Source organism: Rutilus rutilus, assembly GCF_951802725.1.
Source record: "Rutilus rutilus genome assembly, chromosome: 1".
Classification (NCBI taxonomy): Eukaryota; Metazoa; Chordata; class Actinopteri; order Cypriniformes; family Leuciscidae; genus Rutilus; species Rutilus rutilus.
In genome coordinates this window covers 7,634,305-7,651,076 of record NC_140209.1, presented here as the reverse complement: position 1 = coordinate 7,651,076, position 16,772 = coordinate 7,634,305, and the positions used below count along the sequence as shown (strand labels likewise).

The 16,772-nt window shown below is 38.3% G+C and overlaps 1 protein-coding gene across 2 annotated transcripts in view; it reads left to right on the top strand.

The window, feature by feature from the left end:
• LOC311302589 (uncharacterized protein) overlaps positions 1 to 16,772 on the top strand; it is a 103,196-nt gene that overhangs the window by 7,130 nt on the left and 79,294 nt on the right. For both annotated transcript variants that reach the window (XM_084428577.1, XM_084428578.1), the window contains exons 3-4: positions 10,125 to 10,166; positions 10,267 to 10,857. In XM_084428577.1, coding sequence (XP_084284703.1) covers positions 10,125 to 10,166; positions 10,267 to 10,857 — 633 coding nt within the window. The remainder of the gene's footprint in view (positions 1 to 10,124; positions 10,167 to 10,266; positions 10,858 to 16,772) is intronic.

The window sequence follows — 16,772 nt, the reverse complement described above, 5'->3', positions numbered from 1 at the left end:
GAAATAAGGCCATGAAACCCATACTGATTATTTCTTCACAAGACTTTTGAAAATTGTATCACGTAGCCTAGAATATTTGCTCTAAAACTATGTGAAAATCACCCCGACTGCTCATTCAGATAAGACAATATATTGATTTAAAAATTTTACGATGTGTTTTGTGCGAGAAAGCTCTATGCGAGAGCTCATTAATATGTAAGCTTTTCTCACCTGAGAAAGACAAAGAACCTCCCCTAACGGCCCTATTAGGAGCTATCAGGCCATTCTGGGCAACCTTGCACAAAGAATGAGGAGATTTAAAAAATAATGGCTTTTAAATTGTTTGGATTTATTTACAACAAAGCATCGTCCAAAGATACACAACAAGTGCCAAAAAGCTCTTATTGAAAACAATGATCCAAAGACAGAGACCTTTGTGCCATTCCTAAAAACATTGTACATACCTTTCATTTCCAAGGTGTTTGATTTTCACTTTACCATCTTCATGTACAGAGACTCATGTGAATGTTGAAGTCAGCAGGACTCCGTGGCATCTGGACCCTGAAAAAAAAAAAAGTGAACATGCTGATATCAAGAGAAAGGCCTGCACGATTTTGGGAATACATTTTACATTTTTCTGGTTAAAATTGCTTTTTAAAATTCACAGAACACACACACACACACACACACACACACACACACACACACAAATGTTTCCAACAAGATATAATGAACAGTGAACACCAGGTTTGTTGTGCCTTGTAGGCATAAGCTATGCGCAGTGCTGGATAAAATAATAATAACCTATAACAGTATAAATCTTCCAAAAGATTTCAGTAACAACTAAGCTAGAGAAAAATATATTGATTATCATGTTACTTCAAATGTTTCCATTCGTGTTCCATATGAAATGAGATAATAGTAAAAACATGAAGCTGTTTGCTTTTCAAACACAATCGCGATCCAAAATATGATACATTCAAACGCGATCGCGCTGCAAAATAAGATACATTCAAACACGATCGCGCTCAAATATAAAACATTATGGTTACCATATACATATCTACGTTTGAGCAGATATCCACAAACACAGTAACAGTAAACACGGGTCTAAATATTATAATAATCACCATCTAGCAACAGTTCAACTGCAATGTGAAATTTATGCAACATTAGCAAACTAATATGTAAGAATTTCTTACCGTATCTTTCTTGTCTTCAAATCGCGTTCTTCTTCTGATGTAAATCCAATGTAAGCTCAGGCACTGTTTCCAAACTCGACGAAAAGTGAAGTGAAGTGTTTTGTTGTTGAGGTAATGAGGGCGTTCGCGTTCCATGTGGAGATTTGCATGTGAATCTCTTTTGCGCGAGTGGGCGTGGTAAATTAAAAAATAATTAGGAAGCGTTTGAGAAGCTGGACATCTTGTTGGTTTTATACAAATTACTTAAACAGAGAATATTTGTTTTCAGTTTGAATCTGATCGTTTAAAAGTACACACTTAAATGTTTATAAAGATATATGGCTCATAAATGTGTGACAAGTATTCGCTGAGTTTTGTTTCAGTTTATAGACGTGCTCAAGAAAAAAAAGTTCACCGCGACGGAGAGGCAGAACGCACACCCTGTTTATTTTCTTTATTTTACAAAAGCACAATGTTTTGATTTGATTGTAAGTGGACACATACAAAAGTAGAAATATCACAGATTCTTTTTTTATATTTCTTTTTTCTGTATGACCATAAATGACGGAGTAATTTAAGTTTATAGTGCTACAATGTGGATAAAATCCAGCAAAACGCGCCGGCGCGTTTGTCGACCTCAGAGGGTTAACAGGCTTATTAAAGGCACACTATGCAAGAATTGTACCTTAACCCTTAGAGGTCGGAGATCACGCCGGCGTGATCTGGTCACTTTTTTCCTTATGAGTTGAATTGAGACCCTAAATACTCTTTTGACTTTGGTTTTACAAAACAAGTTTCATACATCAATCAATTCTGTTAAATGTGTATTATTTTTGTGTATGCTCACAATAAAAACAAAGTGTTGTGCTTTTTGCCAAATAAAGAAAAATAAACACTAAGCGAGTTCTGCCTTCTCTCTGTCCGTGTAGTCCATTCTGAAACGCGTCCGAAAATAAACTGTAGCTCAGCGAATACTCAGTCAAACAGGCAATCAGACACACAGGCATGAAGCTTGAATTCTCTTCTTTTAAATGAAGTAATTTATATAAAAAACAAATATTCTCATCTTGTGAAATCTGTATTAAAAGAGAGCGATTCCAGTCGACCTCATTAGAGCTAATTCAGATGTAATGTGACTCCGCCCACGGAGAGCGCGTGCTATTCAAACGCAAATGGCTGAGGCAATCCACGCAATCCTGTGAATGTCCTCATATCATATCGCAGCGCTGTGAGGAATAATGAGGAATACGAGGAATACGAGCTGAGGAATAATAATAATAATAAGTAAGCTAGTAAGTTTTTCCTTCTCGGTTTTCTGTTTATGAATGAATGAACGGCATAGATGCGCGCTGTTTACCACAGCTAGCAAAAAAACAGTATTACGTGACAGTTCTCCATTATGGACGCGAGCGCTCTAAAAAAACACTAAAAGACTTTCAAACTTTCACAGAGACCTCAAAACAGAAAGTACAAATCCTTTCTTTAAAGCGAATTTCGTTTTGTATCAATTGTATCTTAATTTTAATATTTTTTTCATTAACAAATTTTCTGGATTTAAAGTAAATATAGGCTAGCTATACTGAGATGAGTAAACATTGACTGAAATTTGTTGAAATAAAATGTAGGCTATTTGTATAAGCAACGTAAACTGCAAATTAACATTTATATGCCCTAATATTTCATGAAAACAACGTTACAGTCAGGCGAAATATGAAAGACAACATTTTGTTTAGTAGATTTGGGTACAGTTTTTACTGTAGAATATACTGCCTCGTCAAATAAGCTTTTGTTTAGCAATTTCTATATATAAAATAGTAGGGGTGTAACGGTTCACAAAATTCACGGTTCGGTTCGATACGATACACTTGTGTCACGGTTCGGTACGGTTCGGTTCGATACGTTTTCCATACAGCAAAAATAAATAAATGCCAGAGAAATTTCCTTGAATTATTTTTTTATTATTATTATTTTATTTAATGAAACCAACATCATAAAGTATTTTTTTATTTATTTTCTTTGTTAATAATGTACTAATGGAGCTATACTTGACTCTTATTATGAGCATATAAAACAAAACAGCTCCTTGGACAAAATGAAATGTAATATTGTATAAACAAAGGTTTATTTTAGTTCAGAATCAGATTAACATTTGAGGGCAGCAATTGTATTCATAATGTCAAATTAAAACCGACTTAATGTTACTTGAAAGCATTATAGCCTGACAAACTTCCATACCTTGCCGTTAGTGTTACTACAGTAAATCCACGGTGAATGTTGCTGATCTGTGGACATCGTCCAGTTCATTCATTCATTCATGGCACGATGTTTCTTCCCATGGTTTCCACATCAGCGCTGTTTAATCCGTTAATAACAGAGATATGTGAATGTTTCTCACTAGATCACGCAGTGATGTTATTACTTAAGTGGCGAATTCAAAAAGCATTTGAAATTCAAACGCTTTCTTTACTGGTCTGGATCTCTTAAGTTAGGGCTCGCGAGTCCCGCTTCACAGTTGATGTTGTGGTCACGGCAGCCTCTATGATCACGCTTGCCACCCGCGACGCGCCTTCATTTGAAATAAAGAAATTTTGGTCGGCAGAAAAAATGGTCCAACGAACCGTTCGGTACGCAGTGCGTACCGAAAACCGAACCGAAAGCCTCGTACCGAACGGTTCGATACGAATACGCGTATCGTTACACCCCTATAAAATAGCCTACTATTTTTGTCAAAAATAAAGTCATCAACTAAGATGTTAGCTGTTCCAATGTTGGCTATATTCAAAGTAATGAATACATAGATAAAATGTAGGCCTATAATCTTTTTTTTTTTTTTTTACAAAGAAAGAGTACACTTGAAATATTGTTGAAATTGTAATAATTGTTGTTGTAACCTTTTTAATAAAATAGCAAAACATATTTACAAGATAGATGTAAGCAAAATCTTAAATGGTCAATTTAAGTCTTCTTCTAAATATTTTTTGTCCTTTCATTGTGGCTCAGTCAGTTTCACACCTGAGTGAATGGCTCATCATTATGCAGTAAACCACTCCTCGTTCACGCCCCCCTCGCATATTGGCTTTTCCAAGCAAAACCTGTTTTACATCAATTTAAATCAATGTATGGTTTTATGTGAACAATAAAGCAAGACTATTTTCACATAATTTTGAAGAAAAAACACTAGGGAAGGACATCAATTAGTCAAAAGTCTTATTGACACATATTTAGTATGTGTTTTGTGGCCTTATTTAAGAAACTAGTTTTTAGTTTTTTCAATAACCATGCATAAACATTATTCTCTCAAAAATGAAAACATGTACATACATCTGGCTCACATATTATGGTAGTCCTGTTTGTGCTAAATAGAGTGTAATTTTTTTTTTGCCATTGATATGTTTATAAGCAACTGAAAAAAGCACAAATGTCAGGGCATGTCAGAACATCTCAAGGACCCCAAAAACACCCCAGACTCCAGAGGGTTAATATAACAGCTTCAAAGTCATTGCGGTGGTCAACAAACTCATAGTAGGGTAAATCCTCCTGGTAGTAAAGCTTGGGGGGGACACCGCTGGAAAAACCAGCAATGCAAGTTTGAGAGGAGCACCCCCGACAAATCTCGCGAGAATTTGCTTCACGACAATGAAGCACGAAGACACTTGCGTGCATTTCAGACGTGATACTCAACAATGAAAAAACCAAGGAAAATGCGGTCGGAAGAGATAGGAAAAGGAAAAGAGAATCTGACCACGTGACGTCAAGTTCGCGCGAATGACTCGAATTGAGCATCTGGCGCGTTAAGCGCGAATGATTTTATAGTGCTATTTGTGCACTCACGCGTTTGACGCGAATTCGCGTCTGCCGCCCGAGTTGAAAAATCTGAACTTCTGCGTCAATTCGCGCCACGTTAACCAATCAGGAGCCTGCTTGCATGCTGCTGTCACATGGTGAAGTGACAGTTTGTAATGTTATTTTATGTTTGGCCTCAATAAATTATTTTGTAATATGACTAAAATGCACAACAAAGCAAATCTTTCACATAAAAACTCCATTTCAATATAGAGATACTCATTTTGTATTGAATGCTATTTATTCCATATCTATTCTAGATTATATGAAAGATTATTAATCTACTGTAAAGACAACAAACACAATTTAGTGTATGAAAACTTTTTTTTTTTTAAATCACAGGACAGGTTTCACTTTTGGAGGCTGGCTCCATTTATTATCAAAACAAAAATAAATGACAGATTTGGTGCATGAGAGGGTGAACCTCGCGCCGGGCTGTACAGCGCGGGCTCGTCATGCAGCGACCACTCGAGGCCGAGGCTTTATACGGCCTACGCTGTCCTCGTCAGCGTCCTCACCGTTAGGTCCACCAAACCTTCCTCCTGGAGCAAATTGTGAAACTCCTAAAACCCTCCGGAGGGTTTAGTGGACCTGAGTACAGTGACGATGTCCCCTACGCAGCTGTTTCTGCTCTCCAGAGCATATACGAGCGGTGACTCTCTCGATTAATGCTAATGCTAATGCTCGATAAACATCTAAAAAAGATGGCCGCCAACAGGTTACGAAACTTTCGCCCCCTGATGCGTTTTACGCGTGATGCGCGTAAATTTCGCTTCAAACTTTTGATTTTACGCGCGTCAATTTCGCTCTTGACACGCGAATGCACACAAAGTGGTCAAGCGTATAAATAGACGCGGCAGGCGCGAATTTGACGCGCTATTCACGTCCGATGTGAACGCACAGTAATAAATCTCTTATTTGTAAACTTGTTTGCGTTCTATGTTGTATGTTGTTGCGCTTGCTTGTAAGTTAGTATGTCATTTTTTTACGATGCTGTTCATTCATCCACTTTTGATAATTAGACCAGTCCAATTTATCAGAGCTGTTATCACAATTGCTAACAAACACTCGTTTCTCTTAGTTGGTTTTTCCGTTATGTTTTATTGCCTAGCTTGCCACACAAGCTAGTTTGCCAGCTGAACTCATGTGTTGTGAGGTGTATTTATCACGTAGTCCTTTGTCTGGTTCCGATTTCTTATGGCGTGTGTACTGTGCTTATACAAACTTCATCTGACTAACAGTGAACTTCCCGACTGTAACTTAACTTTACTTGAAATTGTGTTTTTTTTATGAGTATTAAACAGAGAAAATCAAATAAAAAGAGACTCCCGTGGTTTAATGAATCCCTTTGGGACACAATGAAAGCGAGAGATAAAGCTCTCAATGTTTCTCTTTAAACTAAATTAACCACTGATTTTATTACATTTATAAATCTTTGAGAAAAAAGTTACCATGCTGCTTCGAAAAGCAAAAGCATTTTTATTCTAAACTTAATCGAAGAGGCAAAAGGTAATTGTAAAAATCTGTGGAGGAGCATGGATAAACTATTGGGAAGGGAAAAATATATCAGGAGCAATTACAGCTCAAAATCAATGGAATAGTTCAAAATGAGAGCTCTATTCTGGCTAAACACTGCAATGATTATTTCTTGGATTCTATGTTAGACCTGGCGGAGACTTTCCCTGAAGTGAACTGCTGCCAAGATGATCATGGGGATGGCAATGCGTCTTACTGTAGGTTGCAGACTATAGATGAAGATAAAATTTCCAAAATAATAGCAAATTTAAAAAATAGTAAAGCAAATGATATATTTGGACTTGATACATCCCTTCTAAAAGAACACAAAATTACTCTAACTCCTGTACTAACAATAGCTGTGAATCAATCTATAATTGAAAACATTTTTCCTTTGGCGTTGAAAAAAGCAGTAGTCAAGTCGATTTTCAAGTCAGGAGACAAGCTCTGTGTATCAAACTATCGACCTATTAGTATCCTACCAGCCATCTCCAAGATCTTTGAGAAGGTGGTGGCAGAGCAGCTAGTGGAGCATCTCGACCACACTGATGCATTACATCCCTGCCAGTTTGGGTTCAGGAAAAGATACTCCACATAGTCTGCGTGCTGCTACTTACTAGAAAACATCAAATCCAGTCTTGATGGTGGAGGTGTGGTATGGGCGGTCTTTCTGGACTTGAGAAAGGCCTTCGATACAGTTAATCACCAGCTTCTCATCAGCAAATTATCTGATTTTTCTCTTGACACAAATACAATAGCATGGATTCGATCTTACCTTAATGACAGACAACAATGTGTTGCGGTCGATAATACAAAATCACCCTTAAGATCTTGCAGCATGGGAGTGCCACAAGGTTCCATTCTGGGCCCCCTGCTGTTTACACTATACATAAATGACCTGCCAACTGTGTGTAAGAGCAAAATTACTATGTATGCTGATGATACGGTGCTATATGCACATGGTAAAACTGCGGAAGAAGTCGCTCAAAAACTGACCAAAGAGATGAAGAAAGTTTCTTTGTGGCTGAAAAACTTAAATCTAGATAAGACTGTTTCTATGTTTTTTACAAATTGTTATAAAATACAAAATTGCCCTAAGATCTTAATTGATGGACAAATCATTTCAAATCCAGATCAGGTAAAATATTTAGGTGTCATATTGGAACCAAATTTAGGCTTTTAAAAGCGCACAAAAAAGTTATCAAATACAATCAAATTTAATATGGCACAGTTCAGATACATTTGAAATTCCCTTACAATCGAGGCCTCAGGAGCCTATCTTAATGCAATGATTGTTCCACACTTTCTTTATTGTATGACAAGTTGGTCACAGGCTTGTAAATCTGCCCTCAGGCCACTTGAGTCATTATATGTTCTCTAAAGATTTACGATAAGAAAGGCAGACGATTCCATCACTGGCATATTCTTGTAAAATACAAATTGCTCAGCTTTGAAAATCTGATAATCCACACAAATCTGTGTTTGATGTATAAGATCCTCCATGACACCGCTGCTCCTCCACTAAAAGAGTTTATATCTTTGGGCTCTAAAACAACAGCTTGAGCCACTAGATCTACAGTGCGAGGCGAATGCAGGATCCCTAAACGCAGGACAGCATTTGGAAACTATGCTTTTTCATGTGTGGCTGCTCGTCAGTGGAATATGTTGCCTATAGAGCTGATAAGAAGCACAAACTCTTACACGTTCTCACGTCTGGCAAAGAAATGGCTTTTGTCAAATCAAATCTGCACCCACATGTGACCGATGTTGTGCATGTGAGGACACCTTTTTTTTTTTTTTTTTTTTGGTCAGTGTAAATTCCATTATTCATGTATGTATGATGTATTATGTAGTATTGTATTATAACATCAGCCTGCCCAGGGACTACGGGTGGAAATTAGCTCTTGAGCTAAAACCTGGTACTATGCATCTCTCCCCTTGAGGTTAATGTTTATTGTACGCTGTCCCTGTTTCTCTAAATAAAAAAAAAAAATTAAATTTGATGTGGTCCCAATCGCCTGAGGGATATCAGACGACGCTGTTGACGATTATCATGAGAACAGTTGTCAATATCTCACATAATTATCAGGACATAAATAAGCCTAGAGGTTGTAAATAGTGTAAATGAGCACAATTTGCAAACTATTATGATAAATTGCAATAATCATGTCTCATGATATCATAACGGCCAATGTTATGAAATACTGCGACGTAGCCCACATTTAACTTTATTGATGTCAGACTATACTATAGGCTATAGGCTATTTACTTGTGATTTAGCTGCAATCATGTAAAAGCCAGCAAACGCGGTAGGCTACTTTATTATTAAAAAGTAGCCTAGTCTAACACTTGACATAAAATCATTATTATCCTATTACCATCATCAGTAGTTCAGTAGACTATGCAGTATGCAGTAGCCTAATATTTGTATGAAATCGTGAAACATTATCTGGTCAATATCTTCGGAGTCTATCTGTGCCTGTTCGTTGCCCGCTGCTTCTTACGACAGTGCAAGTATTCCACAGCGACACTAGGGGTCGCGGTTTGACAAAAACATTATAGAGCATAAAACAAGACTTGCATTGTTGATACAAAAGTGTTGTTGTGTTGAATGTTTTTGTGTTACTGTCTTTAAACTATTAACTTTTGGCCCCAATATTTGAGTACAAATGTTATACATTCGTTGTATTTGGTTGTGTTACGGCCATTAATCTCTTTTAGCTTGTTTAAGGCAGACCAAAAGACAAGGACCGAACATATCAAAAACCATAGACGACTGGTAGCGTTTCAGACGTCAGTCACGCCATGAACTTTTTAATGAGAGAGATAAAGGCACCTCAAGAGATGAACAATCAAGATTAACCAAAAATAACACGGGTAGTACACAGGTAGGGCAACTAAAAGAAAAACAGGTACCATTAACTACACCTAGTTAACCAGAAGAGATCTTACCTAACTCCCAAAAAGAAGATAAATAGGTGAGTCTTCCGGGCAACTGCTTCCCTCGCTGTTCTAACTAAATAATAAAAAGTGAACTAAAAGTAACCCCGGTACCTGGTATCAAATTAACAAACTAAAGTCAAAATACAGTCATCACAAGATCGCTCCAGCATGCCGAGAAGAGGCGATGAGTGATCTTCGCCATGAGGCGAGAAACCCCCAGCTGACAACGATGAGCGAGCGAGAGAGAGCCGTTGCCGCTTAAATAGCAGGAACCCCCATGACGTCACTCCACTTCCACATCTCATGACTCCACCTACAAACTCACATAAAGAGAAATCACACACCAACGTTTCGATATACACACCCACGTAACAGATTGTAATTGATCCATTGGTAGATAAAATTATACAGAGAGAATCAGATCTCCAATAAAATGTTTATATATAATGTGTTTTAGTATTAGATCTTAAATTTATCAACAAATGCCAAACTGTAAAATATGTAATATTTTTCATTACTCTATCAAAAATAATTCTGTTATTCAATATGGCACTTAACTTAAACATCAGATTACAGATACAAAATCACTTCAGTGACTGTTTGGCTCATTAACTTCCTAAGATACGTAATAACTGCTCATTGTGTTGTTGTTTTTTCTTGTAGAATGCACAAGAGACAAAAGTCCATTGGGTGATCGTCCCAACAGTAAGTAAAAAAGAAAAAAATATTTTTTTCAGTATTATATAATAATATAATTGTACAACTGCTATTTGATAACATTGTATGTGTGTTTTGAATGTTTCAGTGAGTGATCTGAGGATTGTTCTGCTGGGGAAGACCTCATCAGAAAACAACATAGTGGGAAATATAATCTTAGATAAATATGTGTTTGGAAAAAAATCATCTCCTGATGTAGAGAAGTTAAGTGAAAAAGTGGAGGGGAGGAACATCACGGTCATCAGCACAACTCACCTGCTCAAATCAACTCTCTTACAATCACAAATAGCACAGAAAGTATCAGCAGTGTCTCGTTCAGAACCTCATGTGATCATACTGGTGCTGCAGCATAAGGACTTTACTAAGAAGAATAGAGAAAGATTAACTTCAGTGTTGAACAGCTTTGGTGAGAAGGCGATGAAGCGCACAATCCTTCTCACTACTGATGATGAGAAACAGAAATCTGAAAATGAATATATTCAACAAATAACTAAAGAATGTGGAGGATGTCTTCAACTTAAAAACACACAACACTCTCAAATACTTCAGAAAGTGGATGAAATAATCACTCGTGAATTTAAGACAAAACGAGGATCATCAGTGACACAAGAAGACAGGAGATCTGAAGACAGAAGACAAAAAGAGATAGAAGAAGAAAATAGTTCTCGGAAGCTTGACAGTAAGTCAATTGTCAGCAATAGTTAAGAATATTCTCAGAGAAAAATTTTACTTTCAATTTTGTCTGATTTTAAAGGTATACCTAATTGTGATCATTTAAAAAAAAAAGCAAAATTATTTAACAAACAAAAGTTATGGGCCTTGATTGAGAATTTGTTAGCAAGTGAAAACTAAAAGCAACTGAAACAATTTGCATAATATAAAACCAAAATGTTTTTCATTCAGTGAGAGTAATGCATTTATAATTAAGTTGGCTTGAGAGAGCCAACATATTGAAATCCTATTTAAACTTATTAAGTTGGCTTGAGAGAGCCAACTTACTGAAATCCTATTTAAACTTATTATTATTATTAAGTTGGCTTGAGAGAGCCAACATATTGAAATCCTATTTAAACTTATTATTAAGTTGGCTTGAGAGAGCCAACATATTGAAATCCTATTTAAACTTATTATTATTATTATTATTATTATTATTATTATTCTTACTAAAAAATCTGACTCAAACTCCTCCTAGAGCTTTAACTCTACATACTCCAAAATCGGCTCAGACACTCAAACAGATCTGACTCGGTGTGCTCTATCTTTTCAGACTGATCGGACTTACGGTTTTCCTAAAAATGACGATCAAAACTCGGAAAAACTCCCATTGACTTAACATTGGGCATTCTAAAAAAATTCAAACTCACCAACCGACAAAAATTTAAATCTAAATCCCTTGAAAACTAATTCAAACTGCCATTCTATATATATTAGCCAATGAAACTCATTTAAACTAATAAACTCTAATCTCATACACTTATAAACTAATTAACTTAAATTTAATAACTAATTAACTAATAAACTCATGAATTCATAGACTTATGAACTCTTAAACTCATAAATTAATAAATTCTGAACTCTAAACTCATTTAAACTTATAAACTCTAAACTCAAAAACTTGTACACTTATAAACTCTAAACTCATAAACTCTGAGTGTGTGTGTGTGTGTGTGTGTGTGTGTCTGAGTGAGTGTGTGAGCGAGGTAGTCTGTGTGTGTGTGTGTGTGTGTGTGTGTGTGTGTGTGTGTGTGTGTGTGTGTTTGTTTGTATCTATCTAACTTATTTATATATCTATCATAAACTTCAAACTACTTTAAACTACTTTAAACTTCAAACCAATTTAAACTTCTTAAGTTTAAAGCTCCCAGCTCCCAAGCAACTCCATAGCAACCAAACTTGAGTACCCTAGCAACCGTTTTGCAAGACCTATATCTCTGTATCAGAACATCGTATAGAGATGAGGTTTGGCTCTTTTGACTCATGCTAGCAAACAGCACTTCCAACATGCTACATATGCTAGCAGTGAATAGCTACATGCTAATAGCGATTAGTTAAGTGTTAAATCATGCCAAGATCATGCTAAGAACTCTATAAAAACTCCATAGTAACCATCTGTGATAACTACCAACCACCTAGTAACACCATATCAACCGCCCTGAATACCATAGCAACCCCCCAGAACACCCTAGCAACCGCCTAGCAACCACCCAAAAGACCCTAGCAACCACCCAGAACACCGTAGCAACCACCCAAAAGACCCTAGCAACCACCCAAAAGACCCTAGCAACCGCCTAGCAACCACCCAAAAGACCCTAGCAACCACCCAAAAGACCCTAGCAACCGCCTAGCAACCACCCAAAAGACCCTAGCAACCACCCAAAAGACCCTAGCAACCACCCAGAATACCCTAGCAACCACCCAAAACAGCCTAGCAACCACCCAGAACACCCTGGCCACCACCTAGCAACCACCCAGAATACCTTAGCAACGCCTAGCAACACCATTGCAACCACCCATAACACCCTAGCAACTGCCTAGCAACCACCCAGAACACCCTAGCAACCACCCAAAATACCCTAGCAACCGCCTAGCAACCACCCAAAACCGCCTAGCAACCACCCAAAACACCCTAGCAACCGCCTAGCAACCACCCAAAATACCCTAGCAACCACCCAAAAGACCCTAGCAACCACCCAAAATATCCTAGCAACCACCCAGAACACCCTAGCAACCGCCTAGCAACCACACAAAAGACCCTGGCAACCGCCTAGCAACCACCCAAAACACCCTAGCAACCACCCAAAACACCCTAGCAACCACCCAAAATACCCTAGCAACCGCCTAGCAACCACCCAGAATACCGTAGCAACCGCCTAGCAACACCATAGCGACCACCCATAACATCCTAACAACCGCCTAGCAAAAAACGTTCCGGTCCAAACTTTCTCAAGCCAACTTAAAGTTTGTCTCGACGAACTTTCGCATCTAGTTATTATTATTCTTCTTACCAAAAAATTCCACTCAATCTCCTCCTAGAGCTTTAACTCTACATACTCCAAACTCGGCTCAGACACTCAAACTGTTCTGACTCGAGTTGCTTTATCTTTTCAGACTGATCGGACTTACGGTTTTCCTACAAATGATGATCAAAACTCGGAAAAACTCCCATTGACTTGCATTGGGGAGTTCTAAAAAATTCAAATCCAGATTCAAACTGACCAACCGACAAAAATTCAAATCTAAATACCTTGAAGACTAAACCAAACTGCCGTTCTATATATATTAGCCAATGAAACTCATTTAAACTAATAAACTCTAATCTCATACATTTATAAACTAATTAACTTAAATTTAATAACTAATTAACTAATAAACTCATGAATTCATAGACTTATGAACTCTTATACTCATAAATTAATAAACTCTGAACTCTAAACTCATTTAAACTTATAAACTCTAAACTCAAAAACTCATACACTTATAAACTCATCAATTTATACACTTATAAACTCTAAACTCATAAACTCTGAGAGTGTGTGTGTGTGTGTGTGTGTGTGTGTGTGTGTGTGTGTGTGTGTCTGAGTGAGTGTGTGAGCGAGGTAGTCTGAGTGAGTGTGTGTGTGTGTGTGTGTGTGTGTGTATCTATATAACTTATTTATCTATCTATCTCTCTCATAAACTTCAAACTACTTTAAACTTTAAACCAATTTAAACTTCTTAAGTTTAAAGCTCCCAGCTCCCAAGCAACTCCATAGCAACCAAACTTGAGTACCCTAGCAACCGTTTTGCAAGACCTATATCTCTGTATCAGAACATCGTATAGAGATGAGTTTTGGCTCTTTTGACTCATGCTAGCAAACAGCACTTCCAACATGCTACACATGCTAGCAGTGAATAGCTACATGCTAATAGCAATTAGTTAAGTGTTAAATCATGCCAAGATCATGCTAAGAACTCTATAAAAACTCCATAGTAACCATCTGTGACAACTACCAACCACCTAGTAACACCATATCAACCGCCCTGAATACCATAGCAACCACCCAGAACACCCTAGCAACCACCCAAAAGACCCTAGCAACCACCGAAAATATCCTAGCAACCGCCTAGCAACCACCCAAAAGACCCTAGCAACCACCAAAAATATCCTAGCAACCGCCTAGCAACCACCCAAAAGACCCTAGCAACTACCCAAAAGACCCTAGCAACCACCCAGAACACCCTAGCAACCACCTTAAATACCCTAGCAACCACCCAAAAGACCCTAGCAACCACCCAAAATATCCTAGCAACCACCCAAAACACCCTAGCAACCGCCTAGCAACCACCCAAAAGACCCTAGCAACCACTCAGAACACCCTAGTAACCACCCAAAATACCCTAGCAACCACCCAAAAGACCCTAGCAACCACCCAAAACACCCTAGCAACCGCCTAGCAACCACCCAAAAGACCCTAGCAACCACCCAAAACATCCTAGCAACCACCCAAAACACCCTAGCAACCGCCTAGCAACCACCCAAAAGACCCTAGCAACCGCCTAGCAACCACCCAAAAGACCCTAGCAACCACCTAAAATATCCTAGCAACCGCCTAGCAACCACCCAGAATACCCTAGCAACCACCCAGAAAACCCTAGCAACCGCCTAGCAACCACACAGAATACCCTAGCAACCACCTAGAACACCCTAGCAACCACCCAAAAGACCTTAGCAACCACCTAGCAACCACCCAGAACACCCTAGAAACCGCCCAGAATACCCTAGCAACACCATAGCAACCACCCATAACATCCTAGCAACCGCCTAGCAAAAAACGTTCTGCTCCAAACTTTCTCAAGCCAACTTAAAGTTTGTCTCGACGAACTTTCGCATCTAGTTAAGTTGGCTTGAGAGAGCCAACATATTGAAATCCTATTTAAACTTATTATTATTATTATTCTTCTTACCAAAAAATTCCACTCAATCTCCTCCTAGAGCTTTAACTCTACATACTCCAAACTCGGCTCAGACACTCAAACTGTTCTGACTCGAGTTGCTTTATCTTTTCAGACTGATCGGACTTACGGTTTTCCTACAAATGACGATCAAAACTCGGAAAAACTCCCATTGACTTAACATTGGGCATTCTAAAAAAATTCAAACTCACCAACCGACAAAAATTTAAATCTAAATCCCTTGAAAACTAATTCAAACTGCCATTCTATATATATTAGCCAATGAAACTCATTTAAACTAATAAACTCTAATCTCATACACTTATAAACTAATTAACTTAAATTTAATAACTAATTAACTAATAAACTCATGAATTCATAGACTTATGAACTCTTAAACTCATAAATTAATAAATTCTGAACTCTAAACTCATTTAAACTTATAAACTCTAAACTCAAAAACTTGTACACTTATAAACTCTAAACTCAAACTCTGAGTGTGTGTGTGTGTGTGTGTCTGAGTGAGTGTGTGAGCGAGGTAGTCTGTGTGAGTGTGTGTGTGTGTGTGTGTGTGTGTGTGTGTTTGTTTGTATCTATCTAACTTATTTATATATCTATCATAAACTTCAAACTACTTTAAACTACTTTAAACTTCAAACCAATTTAAACTTCTTAAGTTTAAAGCTCCCAGCTCCCAAGCAACTCCATAGCAACCAAACTTGAGTACCCTAGCAACCGTTTTGCAAGACCTATATCTCTGTATCAGAACATCGTATAGAGATGAGGTTTGGCTCTTTTGACTCATGCTAGCAAACAGCACTTCCAACATGCTACATATGCTAGCAGTGAATAGCTACATGCTAATAGCGATTAGTTAAGTGTTAAATCATGCCAAGATCATGCTAAGAACTCTATAAAAACTCCATAGTAACCATCTGTGATAACTACCAACCACCTAGTAACACCATATCAACCGCCCTGAATACCATAGCAACCCCCCAGAACACCCTAGCAACCGCCTAGCAACCACCCAAAAGACCCTAGCAACCACCCAGAACACCGTAGCAACCACCCAAAATACCCTAGCAACCACCCAAAAGACCCTAGCAACCGCCTAGCAACCACCCAAAAGACCCTAGCAACCACCCAGAACACCGTAGCAACCACCCAAAAGACCCTAGCAACCACCCAAAATACCCTAGCAACCACCCAAAACACCCTAGCAACCACCTAGCAACCATCCAAAAGACCCTAGCAACCACCCAGAACACCCTAGCAACCACCCAAAAGACCCTAGCAACCACCCAAAATACCCTAGCAACCACCCAAAACACCCTAGCAACCACCTAGCAACCACCCAAAAGACCCTAGCAACCACCCAAAATATCCTAGCAACCACCCAAAACACCCTAGCAACCGCCTAGCAACCACCCAAAAGACCCTAGCAACCACCCAAAATATCCTAGCAACCACCCAAAAAACCCTAGCAACCGCCTAGCAACCACCCAAAAGACCCTAGCAACCACCCAAAACACCCTAGCAACTGCCTAGCAACCACTCAAAAGACCCTAGCAACCACCCAAAAGACCCTAGCAACCACCCAAAACACCCTAGCAACCACCCAAAACACCCTAGCAACTGCCTAGCAACCACCCAAAAGAC